At 31.3% G+C, this 24,048-nt stretch overlaps 2 protein-coding genes across 5 annotated transcripts in view; one reads left to right on the forward strand and one right to left on the reverse strand.

Annotated features, from left to right (window-relative positions):
* The first annotated feature begins 1,395 nt into the window (after positions 1-1,395).
* Positions 1,396-9,006, forward strand: LOC139485116 (glycine receptor subunit alpha-2-like). Its single transcript, XM_071269257.1, has 8 exons — positions 1,396-1,602; positions 1,872-1,936; positions 2,614-2,681; positions 4,446-4,672; positions 5,862-5,944; positions 6,768-6,899; positions 7,485-7,849; positions 8,427-9,006. Exons 1-8 carry the CDS (start codon positions 1,541-1,543, stop codon positions 8,595-8,597), a joined length of 1,173 nt encoding a protein of 390 aa, XP_071125358.1. The 5' UTR covers positions 1,396-1,540; the 3' UTR covers positions 8,598-9,006.
* A 1,344-nt stretch (positions 9,007-10,350) lies between these two features.
* Positions 10,351-24,048, reverse strand: part of LOC139485115 (uncharacterized) — a 29,296-nt gene continuing 15,598 nt past the window's right edge. For all 4 annotated transcript variants that reach the window (XM_071269253.1, XM_071269256.1, XM_071269255.1 and 1 more), the window contains exons 4-8: positions 23,528-23,672; positions 21,937-22,102; positions 19,307-19,448; positions 14,007-14,138; positions 10,351-12,500 (exon numbers count right to left, since the gene is read on the reverse strand). In XM_071269253.1, coding sequence (XP_071125354.1) covers positions 12,310-12,500; positions 14,007-14,138; positions 19,307-19,448; positions 21,937-22,102; positions 23,528-23,672 — 776 coding nt within the window. In that variant the 3' untranslated portion in view covers positions 10,351-12,309. The remainder of the gene's footprint in view (positions 12,501-14,006; positions 14,139-19,306; positions 19,449-21,936; positions 22,103-23,527; positions 23,673-24,048) is intronic.

The raw sequence follows: 24,048 nt of genomic DNA on the forward strand, positions 1-24,048 counted from the left end.
GGAATTATTTCCAAAACATGTGATACAATTGGAAAAAAGTAATGAATTTAAAACATATCATAATCAAACTTAACTCTGTGAAAAAATTGTGTATTTACAATAAGTAGTTTTTGGGTAATATTTTTTTTTCAAATTTTACTACCAATCATGTCAGTCTCTTTAGCCAATAGACTGGTTCGCTTGTCTAGATAAATGTTCATATTACATATTTCAGATAACAATATTTATAGAACAAGATGATTATATATAGCGGGATCCCAATGTTTAGAAAATGGATGAGGGGTACAAAAAATTATTTTACCAGAAACATACACGTCCTTTATCTCTATTTTCTTTTCAAATGTGTTAGATATGTATTTTAATAATTATAGAAAAGAATTTAAATTAATATGCATTTTGTTCTTAAAACAGATAAAAATCACAAATTTACAAAATTGACAGCATAGTAAATTTGACACAAAAAAGCATCTGAATATGATAAATGATAAAACTTTCTTATATTAACATATTAAGTTAAATTTATTCATATTGGTCCACTTTATCTTTATTAAAAGAATAAATAAAAGTTTAATTCTGGAACCGTGATTTTTTTTCACGATAATAGCTCAAAAATTGATGCAAAATGGGAAAATCATCAGAATTGGGTACGTTCAAAGGGACGAAGCAAAAAAAGAAGTGCACCACCATACGATTGTTTCTTCACCAATTATTTTTCTACAGTCATAAAAAATTCAAAAATCAGGTATCGAAAAAAGTAAATTCTAGAAATGTATGGCTTCTCAGAGGTGAACATCCTTAATGTGATTGCACTTACAAAGATATATTTGAATTCAAACACTATTTCAGCGAGGTTATGCAATTTTCACATCAAAAGTGTTATGTCAGCCTTTACGAATTGTTTGATCTTTACATAATTTCAATTTTTGCACCTACTAGATGCATTTATATTCATCGGTTTATTTATTTCAAGTTACCGCCTAGCTGTTGATGAACCAAAAATTCAAACTTCAATTTTGTTTTTCAAATTTATATTTAATATTAACAATTTTATTTTTTCGATTAAGTAAAATGAATATCTCTTTAAGGAGTCACAATATAAATTTCTCATATTTATCAAAAATCACGAAATAGGTTAAAATTTAATTTAAGCTTTACTTAATATAAGCATGTTGAAATGGTAATCGTTGTTATTCAATCATGGCTATTTCTCAAATTTGATTTAATAGACATTAAACGATGATCTCAGCATGTATAGGTGACGATGTGCTACATTATTTGTACCTGTGTCAGATTAAGCTTCCTGTTAAAACTTCAATTTACCATGTTAAGTACATCTAATGATAAAATAACGATTGCATATTATCATAATTTATTGTTGCCTACCTGAGTGCAGGTGCAGATTTTTGTATTTTTGTCATGTAATAAGACCATTTCAAAAGAAAGATCAACAGAACTTATGATACATTGTATTCTGTGTATTTACTACCAGTCATTGTAAAAATAAGAAGTCACTGTAGGTCGCGTTTTGCATCAGAGAAGAATGATAGTTATATTTTTGTTATTTCAACTTGTGTGTTACTGTGAAACTTCAAATTTTACAAGGTAATTTTAGTTGATCCTTTTTATTTAATTTGATTTGTTACTCTTTTTGTGTGAAATTTTAAAGCTAAGATATATTTATCATATGTATATTCATTTCTATTTTTATTTTATTCTGTTCTTTTTTCTTTTATCCATACTTATTAAAATTCAAGAGCCGTCAAATATTCAGTTTTTAAAAAAAATTTACAAATTTAAAAAAAAAGCTAGCATAATCGAAATTAAACAGTGTATTTATTTGTTTCAATTTCACAAAAACAATTTTTTTACAGAGAAGAAACTTTGCGTGAACTGTTTAGAAATTACGACTCTACAATTCCTCCAACATTTAACGATGGTAAGTTATACCATTATACTGACTGTTGTATCCCCTTTATTACTGACATTTTTTGTTACCTATTTTGTCTGTTTGTTTTGCTTAATGATTTTTGTAAATATTATGGATTTTTTTGCGACTGCCATACAAGTCAGAGGTTGAGCTAGCTATGAAGCCAGGATCAGTCCACCATTTTCTACATCAGACAATGCATACACGATTGTCAGGAATATGACAGTTGTTATCCAATCGTTTGATGTGTTTGCGCTTCCGATTTTTTCCATTTGATTAGTAGCTCTCCGTTTTGAATTTTCTTCGGGGTTCGGTATATTTTCTTTATTTAGATACATTGATAGACAAATGCACATGTTGTTACCGAAATAGGAAAATGATTTGTTGCTCTGGATATAAATGTCTAACGCGAAGACTTGGAACAATTTCTTGTATAGAAGTATTAACTATCTTAACCATTTCCTGAATAAAACACTATATGTGCGTTCACTTTCCAGTTGCATTTTCAATTCAAGATACTTCTTTTATGACTCCATTACAATAATGAAAAACAAATTCCAACAATGTCTTCGAAACAAAAGGCGTTATGCTACTTTATACTGATTTGATCTCCTTTCATAAACTATTACATGACTGGTATTATTTCAAACTTACATCTGATTTTTAATTGTGTACTTATATTCTAGATGAACCGGTTAAAGCACTTGTTCAGTTGTACATTCTAGGTATAGACTCTGTTAGTGATTCGGCAATGGTGAGTGGTTTATTTTCATTATTTATTTTGAACAATATATAGAAATGTCATGTAATTAGTTTAATAGAATTATAATAATATTAAAACTACACATTACTAATATAGATTATTGTAAATTTCTTTGTTTCATAGTCAACAACACACAAGAACCATTCCGTCGTCTCAGTTGTCATAAAATATTTGTTGTTTTCTAAATCAATGTCTACACGGCGGATTTAAAATAAATAAATATTCCTATTTTATTAGAAATAATTAGTCAATAATTCCATCTAATGAAATCCTTTTAAAGAAAAGACACTACTAGCATCATATATCTTTTTAGAAATCCTTATCAGTTCTTTTTTGCGCACACGGTATTTAAATGTGGTTCATTTTGCTACTCTTATTAGCAACTTTTTTGTTTTCATATAAATGTATCATGTACAGATAAATGAACAAAACGTTACCTCCAAAATTAAGAGAAAAACAAATTGCTCAATTATTCAAATATGTTATTCAACCTACAGATATATTAATGACGTTCTGTCACTCAAAATCCTTGAAAATGACATAGATAGACAACTTCAAAATAAAATGATCTACAAATGTCATGATTGTAAGTCCTAATAGTTCGCTAACTAACCATTTGGAAAATCTCAAATTTTCTAAATCTTTCAGCCCATTTTATTTTAATAAACATAAACGACTTATAATTTCGTCTTTTTCAAAATTTTAAATGCCAATGTGTCTGGTGAAGATAGATTAAGCTCCTTAATTTCGTACGTATAAAGTCTATACGCGTCATTGCATAGTCGTTTGTACACGAAACGTGCGTCAAGCGTACACACATTTAAGCTGGTTATCTTCGATGAGTTTATTATAGCTTGTAGTTATTTTATTATAGTTTGTATCAAATCGTGGGATGTGTTTGAGCTCTTGAATTTGCCATTTGCTGGGGACTTTTCGTTTTGAATTATCCTAGGAGTTTGGTACTTATGTTATTTTTCTTTTTATTGAAAAACCGTGATCTGAATACTGAAAGCATTTTAACTTTGTTTTCTTTTAAACACGATTACATTATTAACGGTATGTGCCCTGTTATTTTGGATTTTCCTTTGGACATTAGACAAAATTACACACATGTATACCCTTGTTAGTGCCGCTTTTCTGAAATAATACTTACTCTGCGTGTACATTTTATCATAACAGTTGATGAGAAATGGTTGGATCCTGTCTATGAACTATTAATCACGTAATGGGTCGGGTTTTCTTTTTGATTTATATGATTGTTTTGATCACTCGGTTAAATAAAACAATTTTTTTTGGAAACTTCAAAACATGAAGTTTCTATCTTAAATTTTAAATTATTTAGAAAAGTTTTCTTTTAAATTGATAAAATTTAGAACCAGAATAGTAGAAGCCGTTTTTTGCTTATGAAAACAATATTGCATAAAAAACGACTATATTGAATGCAAATTTCCTATCAACACAATATTATAATTTAGGTGCACTTGAAATTGTAGACAGATTTTATGTTATTTGTAGTTTGCTAATATATTGGCATAGATGCAAAACAAATTAAATATTTAATGCTTGCAGTGTCAATATAATGTTGCAATCCGAAATGTCAATCTTTAGTTTGCATTCCATAATATATCGTTTAATCATAACTTGCTATTTTCTTATTGGTATTTAATTTTGAGAGCTTAAAAGTGCGTTCCAATTTTTTTTTAAAAAGGTAACAATGTTGAACCAAGGAATGAATGACATATGAACTTTTTACAGGAATACACTCTATTTATGATACTGAGACAAAAATGGTATGATAAACGTCTACAGTACAACATAATTCCTGGTGTTCGGGCGCTTGAATTAGACCCGAAGGCAATGAATAATGTATGGGTTCCTGATCTCTATATGGTAAATGAGAAGAGAGCTATGATCCACGATATCACAACACCAAACAAACTGTTACATATCTACAGCGATGGTCAAGTTGTTTATAGTATGAGGTTATTATATTTTTTATACATTCATCCCATTATACGATATCCAATTTATCCATTTCAAACTTATTACACATGTTAAGTTGATATTTTTGTATGAGACATTTTTATATTGTGGTAATTGAGTAAATTAATGTTGTGTTTTTTCTATATACAAATAAGACCATGTTAAATTTAACGTAAGATATTTTTTATTTCCCTCTTCCCTGTTACGAGTCGGACTCTATATCTGAGTGGAATTTACTCGAGTGTATTTCAAACAGGAAGCAACTGTATGTACAATCAAATTAGTTCAATTTGATATCATGTTGTCTGTTTAGATATTGGCAGTTCCAGCTTGTAGTATGCACTATGCCCTGCAGTGTTCCAGAGAACAGGAGTCCACTAATAAGGAATTCAATCAAAGAACTCTACACATTCTAGTTTGTTTATAGTTTGTTCTGTTACGGTTTTACTGTCATCTCAATTATAGGACTTCATTTGATCAACTTGTTAATTAAGGAATGACTGTACTGTAGTTGAAGTGGTACCAACGTCAATTGTTGATTTGACGGTCGCAAATGCAGTTTTACTGGCGACGTGTAGCGGAGACGGTAAAACGGAAATTTGGGACCATCAAATCAAATGAAAATTGACGGTGGAAACTCTTCAACTACAGTACTGTTATTCCGATTATAATTCAATACAAAAAAAATCGTTAAAGCTAAATTTGACATACGAAACAAAATCCGCAATACTTCATGAATAATTTTGGCGCAAAGACGTCATGGCTAAACGTGACGTCATTCATATGTATACTTACAAACTGGAGGTTACTACGTTACCTCTACGATTCAAATTCGGATAAAATTACATTAACACGGCGAATTCGAGGTAGGTGTTGTTTTATTTTCGATAATATTGTAGTAATCGAACATTTGTTGATTCAATCAAAATGGCGGGTCCCTCCTTAGTTGCGCCTAGTTTACTGGGGATTTGACGGTAATATTCAGCCAATAAAACAAATTGTTACATGAATAAAATGATAATTTTGATAACGAATTGTTTTACAAAAATCTTAAATCATTTAGGTGAATCTTAATTTCGTATATTCAACAAATCAATAAATGGAGATTTGAACGCCATTTTCGCCTGGTTTATCTAAATTTGTTATGTAAACAAGAAAACTGTCATGGTTAAATTTACAACCTTTCAGACTTTCCGTGACTTTGTCATGTCAGATGAACCTCTTAAAGTACCCTATGGATTTCCAGATTTGTTCCGTTGATTTGGAAAGTTGTAAGTACAATAAAATTTAACTTGTACAAGAAATATTTAAATGTTATAAAAATAAAAGATCAATCTGACTGATGTCTCAGATTATGGGAGGTTCGGGATCCTGCTAACATGTTTAATCTCGCCACATTCTGTTTGTATGTATGTGCCTGTTCCAAGTCAGGAGTCCGTAATTCAATGGTTGTAATTTTTTTTTGTAGTGATTAAGATAAACACACAATGTTGACTGCTGTACTCCTATTTTTGACAATTTACCTTCAGAGTATTATGTCTGTTCACACATCGTTGTTAATATAATGGAATTATATGCAAATGCAATACAAGTGAGAGGTTCACATTGGTTTATAATTAGCTAGCTATAAAATCAACAATTTTCTACATAGGAAAATTCTTGTACTTAATCCTCCAAAAACCGGGGATAGCAGTGTAACAGTACAACATTAGAACAAGCTACAGTAACAAATTTGATTAAAAATAATGATTTGGTATTGCTGTTTAAAGTTTTGCTTAGTAATATGAAATAAAAGATGGTCACCAGATTTGGTATCTCAGTAAAAATCAATTAGTGATATGTAGCGTGAAAAACTGTTCAAACGACAAAATATTGGTAAGATCATGCATGGCAGCATTGTGCTGCAAGATCATTTCTGTAACGCGGAAAGTTTATAATACATACAACAATAAAATATCCTTTATAGAAATTATTCAAACAGATTGTATAGAAAACACATGTTTAAAGTAAAAATAAAATCCTGAGAATACCAGTTGATAACATCTGAAGTCCAATCAACTTTAATGCTAGACCATCTCTTACGTTCATTGACAGATGGTTATAGTACCGACAGATTGATGTTGAGATGGAACAATGTACCTGTAGAGTTGGCAGCCAATATGTCTTTACCACAGTTTATACTAGATGACATCAACACTGCTATCTGTGATAGGTTGTATGCTGGCAGTAAGTATGAATATATATATAGATTGGTACGCACTCGTCTCTTTTAATTTTAATAATTTTTAAAGTAACAGTGACGAGAGTAGTATACCCGCATTAAATTGGAGAGAGACATTTAAGAACAAAAGCGATTTTTTTTTCACATATGACTGTTATACGTTGTTATACGGATTTTCAAAGCTCCAATAGTTTCATAAAATAATTAATGAAAAATACAATAAAAACCAATGGTGCTATTAACATACAATCACTAAAAGAAGAAAATACAATGGGTCATAAAATAAAACACAGAAAAACATGATTTGGTTACACAGATTATGGTTACCAAGAAAGATAAACTGATCTTGTCTCATATATAAAAGCAACAGCAGTATACCGCTGTTCAAACGTCATAAATCGATTGAGAGAAACCAAATCCGGGTTACAAACTTAAACCGAGATAAATACATCAACTGTATGACACATTAAAGTCGGCATAAATGTTGTATTATCTTTTAATTGTAACATAAGAATGACAAACTGAGAATCAGAACAATGTATTAAATGAAGAAGGAATTATAACTGTTTGATAGTTTATGTCTTTTACAGTCAAATATACTTGTATTACTATGAAAATACACTTCACAAGAAAATATGGATACCATCTGATACAGGAGTTTATCCCAAGTGCTCTTATAGTCATGCTGTCCTGGGTGTCGTTTTGGATCAGCTTAGAAGCAGTACCAGCAAGAATATCAATTGGGCTTTTGTCTGTCCTAACTATGACAACACAGAGTTCAGGGTCACGTACAAAGTTACCGGAAGTATCGTATATTAAAGCTATAGATATTTGGATGAGTGTCTGCATGCTGTTCGTCTTTGCTGCACTGCTGGAATATGCTCTTGTCAATGTTTTTGATAGGAAACAGAAGAGACATGAGACATATGTCGACGCTAATGGAGTGGGGAAAGAGGTGTGTACAATTACAATTGTCAATAAGTTAGCAGAAAACGAAGAATGTACCAAGGGTGCAATCAAATACAATAGCTCGAAGAACATTAAAATTAAGAACTCACACATGACTAACAAAGATCGACGAAAATCTAAACAACTATTTACAAAAACGTAAAACCAAAATCTAAACATTACGAAACGCGTACCTCACCAAATATAATTAAGTATAAACTCATGTGCTTAAAGCATAAAACAAAATCACAAAAAAGAGAGATGATACTTGGGATAAATGAAATACAAAGGTCGTATTAAACCTCTTCTCTCGTGGCCTACAAGAAACACAACGAAATGACAATTACAAATCTCTACTCAGAAACATGAATCACACCAAAAGCAGCAATAAATCAAGGTACTGCGGACAGGTAAGCAGTTCCTGCTGCAATAGTGGCACTAGTTGTATAACTTGTTGCAAGTAACTGTACGGTGACGACTCGCATTCGAGAAAGAGAGGACGGCATTGTAATGAAAATTACAACATATCTTTGGATATTTCCCGATTTTTCTTATAGATATACACCGTGATTTTACATTTTTAGGGAAAGACGAATAAAAGACACTATAGATGCTGTTGTTTGAAAGGAAGAGAAAGGGCCAGGATAATTGATAAGTTTTCTCGTGTCTTGTTTCCAATGACGTTCACAATATTCAATATGTTTTATTGGTCTGTTTATCTGATTTGGGAACCAGTAGAAACACTTCAGCACTGAGAAAACACATATTTCGACAAACCTAGTGTAACACATGTGTAATAACTACATGTATTTGTCATCAAGTCACCACGTCGTTGTTAGTATCATGTTACAGGTATGCCAACATTTTGCCTTAAATAGAGACGTTTTCAAAAATAAACTAGTATATTTCCACGTCAGACAAAATTAAGAGCATGTTTTATGTTTTCATCGTAGAATGTATTTGTAAATCAAATAACTGTTCATAGTATTCTGCCATGCAGTAAGATACTAATTAAATAATGTTTTATTTTTATTTGTGAAGAGAGAAGCCTTCATATGCAGATTTTTAAGTGTTTTTTTTATTGTTATCATTATTGAGATATGCATTGAATAATTGTACAAAAATATATCAATATAGTGAATTATAATTTAGTATATAAACTGTTATTGGTGTAGTTATTATTTTTACCCTTTACAACAACATAGTTCCAGCTTGGCGCCTTCCATTGAAGTTGTGTCCGAGCGTATAATTCAACTTTTGTATTAAATCAATGTTCAATTTACATATCTAAGGAAACACTGTGTATTATACTTTAATTAAACACAAAACGATTCATGCAATTGGAAAACAAATAAGAAAACAATTTGAGTTCAAAAACGGTCTTGAACAAAGAAATATCTAAAAACAATGTACATGTTGTAAAGCCCTCGACACGAGCCTTGTACGCGAACGTAATAAATATTGTCGTCCAAGACTGTGCATAATCTGGCATAAAAAAGCTAAAAGAACATTTGTTCCATATTAATTTGAGGCATATTTGTAATATTCTTATCTGATAATAGATTTAGGAAGGTGTGGTATGAGTGCCAAAGAGACAACTCTTCATCCAAGTCACAATTTATAAAAGTTAACCATTATAGGACAAGTTGAGGTCTTCAAAACAATGGCTCAAACCGAACAGCAAGCTATAAAGGAACCCAAAATATTACTAGTGTAAAACCATTCAAACTGCAATATGTTTACTATCTTCGAGCTCTTCATATGGACAAACGTTTCTATCAGAAAGAAAGAAGCACTTCTGTTCGTACAATTAAAGAATGCAGCTTTAGGTTTTTTCATCAATTCAGTGTTAACAATTGAACCTAACAGTGGTCCCATTCTTTGCAATTATTTACACCAATTGGTTTGATTTAAGTAAAATAATTTTTCGCACCTAGAAAAAGTATGCTCTCCTGAAATTAACATGGTACACGTAAGGTGAAGAATCCATGGTCAGATTTTTACAAAATTGTGTATTCATTTAGACAAGTATTTTTTTACAACAGCTGTTACATGGTTGTTGTAATCAGTGGAGCAGGAACTGCTGATCCTTCTTAATTGTTCATTTTAGTTTATTCCAAGAATATGGTGGGTTTTTTGTTCAAAATTCTCAATCTTCTGTTTTTTTGTGCAGTGTTTTGTTGCTTGTTTTTTTTTATTTAGTCTTTTTCATGTAGACATTTTGATATACAGACGAAAGAATATGGGGTGTTCATCCATGACAAAGAATCAGTATACGCACAGAAAAATAAACCACTAAAGGCAAAGAAAGGAACCATGTTTTTATTGCTGTTCTGTTAGTTGAAGTGCGGCCTTCAACACCCATTAACTCTCAGGTGACTGCAAGCTTAAGCTGGCATGTTTGAGCAAAAGGTCTGTTTTCTTTGACTAAAGATTTGTGATAAATCCTTAGAAAATTATAACCCCTTTTCTAAACCCAAAGTCTTTCTTCATTGACAAACTAAAGAATGTAAGTTTTTTCATTTTAATTCAATAAAAAGACTTTGACTATAAAACAAAAAAGACAGTGTAAAAAATCCAACTGTATCTTCAATACAAATAAAATCCATAACATAAAAAAAAAAATATATAATACGATCACAATTACTGTATAAGATCTTTCTAAAACAATAATGAGCAAAGGTTCTTCAGAAACAGAAACTAAGGTTTACTTCTATAAATGTACATATATAATATACTGTTTACATATTGCATACTCTCAGTGAATTTGTTTTTTTCAAAAAAAAACAAGGTGTGATAATGGCATAGTTTGGTATAATTTATCAAGAAATTTAGACTGATTTTTTATGTCTATCATCTACAAAATTTTAAATAATATCAAATGAAAATAAAAGACCATGACAAAAATAGCATATTTTTTATATATTCAACATGTGGAAAAAAAAGAAATTGTTTTGCTGAAATACAAAAACAACCATGCACCAAATACAAAAAGCTCAAGAAGGAATGTATTACTTATTTGAAACTCTGTACATTGTCAACAACGAATACTTTTTTTAATAATATTGACCGCCATGATAGAAAGCCAATTGGGTTATTAATAAAAAAAATCGTAAAGAGAATAAAAAAATACATTATCTAACCAAAGTTTGGTTGCAACAAGCCCTTAACATGACTTTATACATGACATATTTGTTAAGTAACACTGGTGACAAAACTTTTAAGGTAAAGTTTCAATAATAGAACATATGTTATAGTGAGGACTACATTAAAGTTTGTTTTTTATCATTTGGTCCCGTAGAGGAATTTTGAACACAAAAAAAATAATTATTTACACCTTTTTAGTTTTCAGAGTGAAATATTTATTGACATTACAAAATCTTTAGACACTAAAAAGTTTGTATGATGACATTAAGGTGTATTATCTTGTTTGGATCACAAGAACTCAGTTATTACCCTTCATTGTTGATTCTTCAACATCAGATATATCATAAAACAAAGATAAATAACTCTCAAACAAAACAAACAGCTACTCAATAGGTTCCCTCAAAACAGGCAACAAGTGTTGAATCTTGCAATTTATCTTAACTTATAATTTATCATTCCAAATAATTGTCATACATTGAAGCAAAACATTTCAAAATTCATACTTTAGAAAAACATAGTCAAAATAAATAAACTACCTGTCACTTCAAATGAAAAATAATATGTGAAACAAAACTGTTGATGAACTCTTCCATCATAGAAAACAAAACATGAACACAACACTCAATAATGAACTCAAAACTATACTGGCATAATGCGTTAAGAAAAACAGAGCCAAAATAATTATGCTACATGTTATCTCCCCTTAAACTGAAAATTTCCTTAAAATGAATGAGTTACAATATGTATTGAATTAATGCCTGACACTTCAAATGAAAGAATGTAAAACTAACCTATTGATGATCTCTTCATCATGTCAAATAAATAACGAACTCTATACTCAATAATGAACTCAACGATCATGGCATTATACTTATAATAGGAAAACATAGCAAAAATAATTATGATACTTGTTATCTCCCCTTAAACTGAAAATTACTTTGAAACGAATGAGTTACAATATGTATTGAATTACTGCCTGACACTTCTAAAAATCTATCATTCATCGTGAAAAATCATTACCAACAAAATAGTGTTAGACATCATAGTCTAAATAAAGTTGCAATTCAATGAATGAATTAGAAACCTGTTATTCTTGTTAAGTTACTTGACATAAACATCACATAATATATATATTATCTTCAAGGAGTTACTTACAATAGTCAGACATGGTGTCTGCTATTATTACCCAGTAAAAATAGTCCATATACTGTTAAATATTGCACAACAATCAATTATAAACAATGTAAAAACATTATTACAAAAGTACAGGTGAAAATGGTTTATATTAATGTAGAATTTGTTCTTTTGTAATAACTATTTTCATTTTATAAATTTAAACAGTGATAAATGTAATTGTTCTGTTGCTATGGCTACCAGAGGACTAGATCCATCATCTCCTATGGCAATATGATTGACATGATCAGCTTCTACTGTTAATCTTGCTGCAGGTTTTGTGAGATCTAAACTTTTCATGTCTTCAATGTCTTTAACTAAATACATATATACCACTCCTGAAACCAAGTCATAAATAATTAATATTTTATAGATAATACAGTTAGAACACACTAGGAAATTAAGATATAATCTTCAATTAATATAAAAACAAGAGTACTGCTGATAAAGCTCATAATACGACACATCCCCCTTTTTTACATGATTTGCAAAAAAGAAATGATACATAACAAAATAACAGGTGTGTAATGTCATTATATGATTAATATTCAGAAAATTTATCAGTAAATTCTAATAAGGGGTTTAGGATATTTAACCTGTTTAGATTCTCTATGTGCCAGTCCTTCGTCAGGAACCCGTTATTCAGTGGTTGTTGTTTGTTGCTGTCTGTCATATTTGTTGGTTGACAGTGTTCTAGGATTCCCATTACCCGTTACCCGGGGTAAGTGGATTAGGACAACGGGTAAGTCATTTTTTAGCCTTTGTCACCCGGTGGTAAGTCAATTTTCAAGTTCGGGGAAGCCGAAAAACTCTTGAAATTTCCTGGTCCTCTTCAATTTTCCCATATCTGCTTTTTATTTTTATTAAATCACGAGAAAAAACTTTGATAAAAGATCGAAGATTTTGTCGATGTCTATCGGCGCTTTTATTCAAGCACTCGTTTACTAGGTGTAATCAAGCGCAAAAGAGACCACATTCTTCTCCTATCATTCTAAAAGTCGGTCACGGTGTCGGTAAAATCGGAAAATCCGGATTGATAACTGGTGCTTAAATCGGGACTTAAACGATTTTTTTTCTTGTCATCGGAGGAAAATAAACTTACAGTTGCATTTATTATAGCTCTTAATAAATGACATAGTAATAACTATAACATATTTGTCAAATTTAGTAAGAAATCGTTTTTTTTAAATTTTGTACAAAATTCAATCGTATCCGAATCCAGCTTTGTTCAGTAAATTACAATATTCAAAGTTTCATGAGTTTGCATAAGTTTGGATTTACTTCAAAAAGGCTAAACGATATAAATCAAGCATCACCCCCACCAAAAAAGCCCAAACTTGACAAAAAGCAGAGAGACAAACTGTATGATGTTGAAAAAAGGACCAGGGGGTATGCTTTGCGCCGTCCGCATTGGTTGGCGGATTTAACTTTTAGATGTGGGTAAGTAATTTTTTTATTGATCTTACCCGTGGTAAGTCAAGGTGCCAAAAAAATCCTAGAACACTGCTGGTTGGTTTTTTTTTACTTTATTGTTTTGTCATAAATAAGGATGCTATTTTTTTTTTTTTTATTATTTTTCATTTTGTCATGACAACTTTTATAATCGACTATACAGTATGTGTTTTTCTCATTGTTGAAGACCAAACAGTCTCCTATAATGGCTTAAATCTGCTTTGTTATGACTGTAGGATAGTTGTCCTATTGACAATCATATCATATCTCCTATTCATATTTTAAATAACTTTTTTTTATATGTACTAATTCATATTGAGGTCAAAAATATGTGGTGTAACATTCTAAATTATACCATATTACAATTTGTTTCCATATTTTTGTTAACAAACCTCCTTTAGTCCCCAGTGCAAATAAAGGTCCTCTCCATGCCATACTTTCTGGCTGTCTCTGTAATAATTCATAAATATTCCACTTTCTATGGTAACTACGTCTACTATCTGTGACTTCTAATTCACCATTTTCTGGAAACAATATAATAACCAGATGCTCCGCAGGGCGTAGCTTTATACGACCGCAGAGGTTGAACCCTGAACGGTTGGGGCAAGTATGGACACAACATTCAAGCTGGATTCAGCTCTAAATTTGGATTGTGATTAAATAGTTGACACAGCATAGGTTTCTGACACAGAATGAATGTGTTCTAATGAACTTAAAATTTTTGTTTTCTCTTAGAGCAATTCACTATGCTGTTGAATATTAATCCTCTCAAAACAAGAATGTGTCCTCAGTACACGAATGCCCCACTCGCACTATCATTTTCCATGTTCAGTGGACCGTGAAATTGGGGTAAAAACTCTAATTTGGCATTAAAGTTAGAAAGATCATATCATAGGGGACATGTGTACTAAGTTTGAAGTCGATTGGACTTAAACTTCATCAAAAACTACCTTGACCAAAAACTTTAACCTGAAGCGGGACAGACAGACGGACGGACGAACGGACGGACGAACGAACAGACAGACGGACGGACGGACGGACGCACAGACCAGAAAACATTATGCCCCTCTACTATCGTAGGTGGGGCATAAAAATGTTTGAAGAAATTTTCTTTTTTATTTATGAAATTTCAAATGAGAAAAATTGAACCCAATTTTTTTAATCACATCCCCCTTTCCCTTATTCCAAAACTAATCTCAATTAAAATTTCTAATGGAGTTTGCAACAATAACTATTCATTTAAATACATCATAAAATATTAAGATGTAAAAAAAACTGCTTGTTATCACTGAATGTTATTTATTATAATTTATCAGTTGGTAGTAAAAAGTGAATATACATTGTATATTGTATATAACAAAGATTTAAGTTGATTCTGGACAAAGAAAGATAACTCCAATTAAAAAAAAATCTTGCTATTGCACAATATTTTGCAATTAGATATTTCTTGCTTACTATTCTGGACAAAGAAAGATAACTCTAATTAAAAAAAAATTTGCTATTTCACAATATTGTGCAATTAGATATTTCTTGCCATTGCGCAATACTGTGCAATTGAAAAGACTTGCTATTGCACAACACTTAATATAATAATTTTAGATCCTGATTTGGACCAACTTGAAAACTGGGCCCATAATAAAAAATCTAAGTACATTTTTGGATTCAGCATATCAAAGAACCCCAAGATTTCAATGTTTGTTGAAATCAGACTAAGTTTAATTTTGGACCCTTTGGACTTTAGTGTAGACCAATTTGAAAACAGGACCAACAAGAATGTGTCCAAAGTACACGGATGCCCCACTCCCACTATCATTTTCCATGTTCAATGGACCGTGAAATTGGATAAAAAATATAATTATGCATTAAAATTAGAAAGATAATATCATAGGGAACGTTTGTACTAAGTTTCAAGTTGATTGGACTTCAACTTCATCAAAAACTACCTTGACCAAAAACTTTAACCTGAAACATGCACTTTCATTTTCTATGTTCAGTGGACCGTGAAATTGGGGTCAAAAGTTTAATTTGGCTTTAAAATTAGAAAGATCATATCATAAGGAACATGTGTACTAAGTTTCAAGTTGATTGGACTTCAACTTCATCAAAAACTACCTTGACCAAAAACTTTAACCTGAAACATGCACTTTCATTTTCTATGTTCAGCGGACCGTGAAATTGGGGTCAAAAGTTTAATTTGGCTTTAAAATTAGAAAGATCATATCATAAGGAACATGTGTACTAAGTTTCAAGTTGATTGGACTTCAACTTCATCAAAAACTACCTTGACCAAAAACTTTAACCTGAAGCGGGACAGACGGAAGAACGAACGGACGAACGAACGAACGAACAGACGGACGGACGAACGAACGAACGGACGCACAGACCAGAAAACATAATGCCCCTCTACTATCGTAGGTGGGGCATAAAAATGAAGAATCTACATACACAGTTAGATTTGGTATATCAAAGAACCCCATTTATTCAATTTTTGATGAAATCAAACAAAGTTTAATTTTGGACCCCGATTTGGACCAACTTGAAAACTGGGCCAATAATCAAGAATCTAAGTACATTTTTAGATTCAGCATATCAAAGAACCTAACTGATTCATTTTTTGTCAAAATCAAACTAAGTTTAATTTTGGACCCTTTGGACCTTAATGTAGACCAATTTGAAAACGGGACCAAAAGTTAAGAATCTACATACACAGTCATGACAGTTAGATTCGGCATATCAAAGAACCCCAATTATTCAATTTTGATGAAATCAAACAAAGTTTAATTTTGGACCCTTTGGGCCCCTTATTCTGTTGGGACCAAAACTCCCAAAATCAATACCAACCTTCCTTTTATGGTCATAAACCTTGTGTTTAAATTTCATAGATTTCTATTTACTTATACTAACGTTATGGTGCGAAAACCAAGAAAAATGCTTATTTGGGTCCCTTTTTGGCCCCTCATTCCTAAACTGTTGGGACCTAAACTCCCAAAATCAATACCAACCTTCCTTTTGTAGTCATTAACATTATGTATAAATTTCATTGATTTCTATTTACTTAAACTAAAGTTATTGTGCGAAAACCAAGAATAATGCTTATTTGGGCCCTTTTTTGGCCCCTAATTCCTAAACTGTTGAAACCTAAACTCCCAAAATCAATCCCAACCGTTCTTTTGTGGTCATAAACCTTGTGTCAAAATTTCATAGATTTCTATTAACTTAAACTAAAGTTATAGTGCGAAAACCAAGAAAATGCTTATTTGGGCCCTTTTTGGCCCCTAATTCCTAAAATGTTGGGACCAAAACTCCCAAAATCAATACCAACCTTCCTTTTGTGGTCATAAACCTTGTGTTAAAATTTCATAGATTTCCATTCACTTTTACTAAAGTTAGAGTGCGAAAACTGAAAGTATTCGGACGCCGGACGACGACGACGACGACGCCGACGCCAACGTGATAGCAATATACGACGAAAAATTTTTCAAATTTTGCGGTCGTATAAAAATGGTTAATAGTGATTTTAGTGTTGCTCTCAAATTCAGATCAATGAATAATTTGCAATAGTTACCATCGATAGTTCGGCAAATATTTGTTAGACTCAGATTGATGTCCGGTCTTTTCGGCGTCCATTCCTCAATTTGACGTCTGTTCCTGAAATCGACATCCAAATCTGAAGCCACATTCCCAAATCGACGTCCAGTATTTTGAAACTCTAATCGGACGTAATGTTTTGTCAAAACAACGATTGATTGTAGTCGTTTTGAATCAATGTTCAATATCAATTAATAATAAACTACTGGACTTAATTAACACTTATACATGTACATATTTTGTAGGGTTTATATGACAACTAAATTTTCAAATATTTATACATACTTCCCATAGAGAATTTTTCAACCCAAAATAGTCATGCACTTTAATGTTTATCTTGATAAAAAGTTAATCCAACCGATCTTTATTGTAGAATGTCATTCATATTTATATATTAAAAAAATACATGCATCATGCATGTTAAGTGTTAGTCAATGAAAAAACAAGCCACCGACCAAAATAATACAACATTTAGAGAGCATCCTTCAGTCTGCAACAATAGACAATATAGAGATACAATGTATGGGTTTAGATAATTGATAAAGCCGTATGGTTGCCTATAATTGCTCACATTCACTTTATTTGAAATCTTGTGGATAGTTGTCCTGTCCCATTGGAAATCATATCATATCTCCCAATTTTTATGTAGTTCAAATCTCCAAAATTTAAAAATTATGCAACATGTTGACATGCTGTAAACCAACTTATTTTCGCAGATACTTTATTTCGCGTTTTACCCTTTCTAGACCACTTCACGGGTATTTAATTTTAGCGATTTTCTGATTAACTTGATGAAGTTTAATAAGGAATAATGGTAGTTTTACATATTGGCGAAAATTTAAATCTCACATTTTTTTTCCACTCGCGAAAGTTGCGAAAATAAATCAATGGGAAAATAAGTTGGTTTACAGTACTAGCTAGTAGGTAAAGAATTAAAAACTGGATTTTTTTATTTTTTTATTTGTCACACATAACATGTTTTAAAGTGTCAACAGATGTTTATAGTTATTCTTATTTGGTACGGTTACACCACAGTTCCAACTGGGAAGATGGAGAGTTTGGATTAAGCTAACATATTTAACCCTGCCACATTACTAATGTATGTGTCTTGCCATATTCTTTATGTGCCTGTTCAAAATCAGGAGAATTTAATTTAGTGGTTGTCGTTTGTAGCATTTTTGTTTTCGTTCATTATTTTATACATAAATTATGTCATTATTTTCTCATTTGAACTGTAACATTTGTCACTTCGAGGCCTTTTATAAATATCTGACTATGCGGTATAGGCTTTTCTCATTTTTGAAGTGACCCTATAGTTGTTTATTTCTGTATCCATTGATCTCTTGTGAAGAGTTGTCTCATAAGCAATAATACCACATCTTGTTTTTATAATCAAGGTTTCAGCTGAAATCGTTTCAGTTCTATTTTGTATTCTGTGATCATACGGAAGTCGATTAGAGAAGCCAAAAATTAGACGTGGATTAGCGAAGCCAGAAATTGGACGTCAATTAGATAAGCATTACATTGGCCGTTGATTTAGAACTTTATTTTATTGTGACGTCACATTTGGACATAGATTTAAGGAACGAACGTAGATTAGAGAACGGACGTCGATCTGAGTCTTGCATATTTATTAGACATCTATACACATATGTTTAATTGTGTGTTTTACTTTAATGACACATCAAAATATACAAACAGGAGGTTCATGTAATTGCAAACTGTTCAAAAAGTTCATTTCTATGTATGTTGGCATTTGTCTTTGTAACAGTTCTGAGTTTCTCATGTAAAGTTATTTTCCTCTTATAAATAGTTTATGTGTTTCCCTCAATTTATTTAGTTTGTTATTTATGCTTAATCAAATTATGGCTATTTATTGTCACCAGTATACTACTATTGCCTTTGTTTATCTTACCCAGGAGACAGCAAAGACATTTACATATACATGATATAAGAGATTTAACAGGACAAGAGAGATTTGTTATGACATCTTTACATATATTTCTCTTATCTAGAAGACAGACAAGACAATCATCTTTACAGCTAAGAGATTTAACAGGACAAGAGAGATTTGTTATGACATCCCTACAAAGTATTATCTTACCCAGGAGACAAACGAGACATTCTTCTTTACAGATAAGAGATTTAACAGGACAAGAGAGATTTGTTATGACAACAGATTTGTTTGGTATCCCATCATTCCAAGTCCATCTATATAATCCGCCATTTTCTTCAACTACAAATACCTATATCAATAAAAAAAAGTTGGTAGGTTTTTACTTCTTCAACTACAAACACTTCCATCAATAAAAGAAGTTAGTAGGATTTTACTTCTTCAACTACAAACACTTCCATCAATAAAAGAAGTTAGTAGGTTTTTACTTCTTCAACTACAAACACTTCCATCAATAAAAGAAGTTAGTAGGTTTTTACTTCTTCAACTACAAACACTTCCATCAATAAAAGAAGTTAGTAGGTTTTTACTTCTTCAACTACAAACACTTCCATCAATAAAAGAAGTTAGTAGGTTTTTACTTCTTCAACTACAAACACCTATATCAATAAAAGAAGTTAGTAGTTTTTTACTTCTTCAACTATTAACACCTATATCAATAAAAGAAGTTACCGGTATTAGTTTTTTTTTACTTCTACAAAATGAACAATTGATTTTTAAACGCTCAAAACAATTACTTTAGTCTGGGAGATCATGATTTATTTATTAGTTGTAGTTAGCTTTGAACTAGTTTGCAAGAACTGAAAATACGTTTATACCTGTTGTTTGTATCATGAGTTTTTATGATAATTGTTTTTGTGCCTTGAACTTTACTGTTTGATTTTAGACAGTTGCAACTGATTTTTATTGTTTGTTCTTATGATGTGCTGTTACACCACTGACCCAGATTAATGGGAGGTTCAAAATGTAACCACCAAATTTTTATGCACAGGTTCCAATTCAGGAGACTGTAGTTCAGGGGTTGTTGTTGGGTCATATCTATCATCTGTAATTTCATCTTTTTTGTAAATTATTTTTTTATATATTAGGCTGTTAGTTTTCTTTTTTAAATTGTTTTATATTTGTTATGTAAAGACTTTAGTAGCTGACTATACAGTATAGTTTTTCTCATTGTTGAAGGTCATATGGTGGCCTATAGGTACTTATATCCACTTCATTTGAACTCTGCAAGATAGTTGTCTCAATAGCAAGCATACCACCTTTCCCTATTTTTATAAGGACATTTTCCTGTCTCAATCAGAAATATGTTTTCATGTCACTTTCATGAATGCAATTTACTTCCTTTGTATTAAAAATGTATTACCAGCAAACACATCAAATTTTTAAAACTTTTCTTTGACAGTTTGTTTCCATTTTTCACTGCCTTTTTACTTATGATATTGTTAATATTTGATGTTGCTCCATGTTGAAGGCCTCGCTGAGACTTTGAAATATAAATCAACAATAAAAGTTTTGTTGTCTTGAAGTTGTTTTACCAAGTTTTTGTGTCAATAAATAACCTGCAATGGTGATCTTGTGGTTGTGTACTTACACCTGAGAGAGTTTGTGGTTTAAAAAACCATGCTGGGTCAAACTACTGCAAATTCAGAAATTATTGGGTGCATATATCATTTTGTCATTTTAGACTTTAATGCAATTTTAATTTTTGTGACATGAAAAAATCCTATTTCATAGAAAATATTTCAAAATGCGAGTTTAAATTATTGTGATTATAACACTGTTGCATTTTTCGCAATAATAAAAACATTGCAATATTTTTTGAATTTACAATAAACTCAAAAATAAGTATTTGCTGCTTCTAAGCAAAGCAGCCAGAATTTAGGAGTAAAAGCAAAGACTGGTTGGCTTGAATGTCCGAATAATGTGTCTTGGTAGGGTGATATGTCTTCCAACAGGATGTTACTTTGTTTGAATAGAATGTAAAAATACTGTTCAGCATGTCAGTCTTATTCAAAGCAGAGGTTATTAGATATACATGATATAAGAAGATGTGGTATGAGTGCCAATGAGACAACTCTCCATCCAAGTCACAATTTATAAAAGTAAACCCTTATAGGTCATAGTACAGTCTTCAACATGGAGTCTTGGCTCACACCAAACAGCAAGCTGTGAAAGGCCCCCAAAAACTACTAGTGTAAAACCATTCAAACGGGAAAACCAACAGTATAATCTATATTAGAAACCAGAAACACTTATAAACTACTTCAACAAACAACAACTACTGAACATCAGATTCCTGACTTATATTCATACTGCATTATCTAAGATCTTGTTCATACAATCATGTTCATCCAAAACACATTCTGTATGTTGCTGTTCTAGGACAGGAGCCTGTAATTCAGTTGTTGTTTGTTGCTGAAATTCTATTTGTTTTTAATTTACTATTCCATACACAAATCTAGCAGTTATTTTTTTTGTTTTGCTTGAATTTGTTTCCCATTCTTCTTCTTCCTTAGTGTTTTGGGAGAAATCTTTCCTAGAGCTTTTTAAACCTTGATATGTGGTATGGGTTTTGATTATTGCTGAAGGACATATGATTACGAAGAGTGGCTAACTTGTTTTCGTTTGGTCTCTTGTGGAGAGCTATCTCATTGTCAATCATATAACACTTATTCAATATTGTCCTAAATATGCATTTAATGTGCCATTGGACATTAAACATCAATCCATCTATGTTAATAGATTCTTGTAAAGTTTAAAAATAAACAATGTTTTCTCACCCTATCCTCTGTTAACGCTACATGTACAGGATTAGAATAGTTATCTGGTGGTTCTAATTTACTTTCCTGGGTTACTGTCAGACTGCCTTCAGTTGATACATGCCACACTGACTGACCTTGTACAAAGCTACCATTAGCCACTGAGGTAATGTATGGACCAAAACAGCTTAAAACATAGTAATGAAATATAATTAATGATAACTGTGAGTTCAGAAATTATTGCGAGGTTTTTCTCATTGTGATAAATGCAACAGAGTTATAAACACAATAGTTTAAACTCGTATTTTGAAATATTTTATATGAATTAAACAGGATTTTTCTGAAAATTGTAAAAACTAAAATCGTATTTAAGTCTAAAATAACAAAAACACAAGAAATGCATGCAATAATTTCTGAATTTATAGTACTTTAATTTGTTATTGTTAGCTTGGCTGATATATAGATATAGGAAGATGTGATATGTTTGTTAAAGTAACGTTTACATACACTGACCTATAAAAACTAACCTAGTATGTCGTTTGGTCTCTTGTGGAGAGTTGTCTCATTAGCAGTCATACCACATTGTCTTCTTTTTATATCTTTTCCAACCGGGAGATGGTTTCAGAAAACAAAATTATGACTAAGATTGATTGCAAAAGTATACTGAATTGTTCTTGACTTACAATCAATCTTAGTCATAAGTTTTTTGTGAAATATGAAACATGACTTCGGGGTCAGGGCCAAATAAACTACATAGAAATGGGATGTGCTAATACTAACACAACTGCTAAGCCTACCAAACATTATCATTGACTAACCGTAAGTGGTTCATCTTAAACTGACTTATTTTAGGGGGCTGGTAGGTATAAATCATTTTTTTTTAAATATAGGATTTCGCTATATAAATTTATAAATGAACTTCATCATATACTTAATCGAAAAAACAAAATTTAAAAATGGGGTCACTGATCGTTTAAGCTCATAATTTGTCTTTTTGTACAGGTACCTTTTTTCTGTTGAACTTATTGGAAAAATAAAAAGGTAACATCAAATAATAATGAAGTAATACATAAAATTTATTTAAAAAATATTGAAATTTTTGCTCAAATTTGTGTACCCTTAAGCCTCCTTAATAACAAACAATTGCATTTCAATCATTTCAAAGTCAAAAGACCATGACTGAAGGGACATGGTAGAGATATCATCAACATACCATTAGTTGTTTCCCTTATACTGACCTTATCACAAACTTCCTAAATCAATTTCATTTTTTTGTATTATTCAAAAGAAACGTTTAATAAGGGTTCTTTAGAGCTCCTAACCAAGTCTTTCATTTATTAGAAAATTTAACTGAAACTTGATGTCCTTTTTATTTACAAAGTAAGAGTGCTGAGTATGAACTTTTTGTTTAAAATATGCACTATTTTTTTTTTTCAGACAAGGCACCATTTTGTGGTTAAATATGCATAGTGACTTCGCATCCTGAATAAATACACAACATCCCTTCTTTCCTCTTTGGTCGTGTTTAAAACGCCAAGAAGCCAATTTGTATTCATCTAACTTGAGTGTTGGCTCCTGTACCGGACAAGCTAATTTTACCTTGATGTCTTACCTTACTGAGTTAATTTGTAGATTGTAGTAGTCTAGTTCTGTAGAATTTGGCTTAGTCATGTCAGATACAAACACACCATAATCTTGTGACCCTGTCACTACTAACATATGACATTTACTGGACAAAAGTTCTGATACATCTGTACCTGAAATATACCACAATGTTTTAAAGTCATATGAAACCTCAAATTAAAAAAAAATATGCATCTGTTTTTTATAACTAAATGGATAGTTTTCATTATAAAACTTTTGTACATATACTTTTTTCTGAGGAAAATTCTTTAATTTGTCCACATTTAGAAGAAGTTTACTTATTTTTAATTGCTTGCTTCCAGGAAGCAATTCGCCGACATATTTTCTGTATGCATAGTGACCTGAGCATAACCCTCCTCGTAAAAATCCGGTGATCGCAATACGCATGAATCTGTCATTAAAATAAACAATTATCTGATTGTTCATGTTAAGCACGTGCTCAATACCCATGCTTTTTGTTATTTATTTACTATAAGGTGACAATCGGTA

Source organism: Mytilus edulis, chromosome 8 (genome assembly GCF_963676685.1).
Source record: "Mytilus edulis chromosome 8, xbMytEdul2.2, whole genome shotgun sequence".
NCBI classification, from domain to species: Eukaryota; Metazoa; Mollusca; class Bivalvia; order Mytilida; family Mytilidae; genus Mytilus; species Mytilus edulis.

Excerpts from the sequence above, each read along its gene's own strand:
- LOC139485116 (XM_071269257.1), top strand. The coding sequence starts at position 1,541 with ATGATAGTTATATTTTTGTTATTTCAACTTGTGTGTTACTGTGAAACT. Across the intron at positions 6,900-7,484 it reads TGATAGGTTGTATGCTGGCA|TCAAATATACTTGTATTACT; the intron begins GTAAGTATGAAT and ends TGTCTTTTACAG. Across the intron at positions 7,850-8,426 it reads CTAATGGAGTGGGGAAAGAG|GGAAAGACGAATAAAAGACA; the intron begins GTGTGTACAATT and ends TTACATTTTTAG.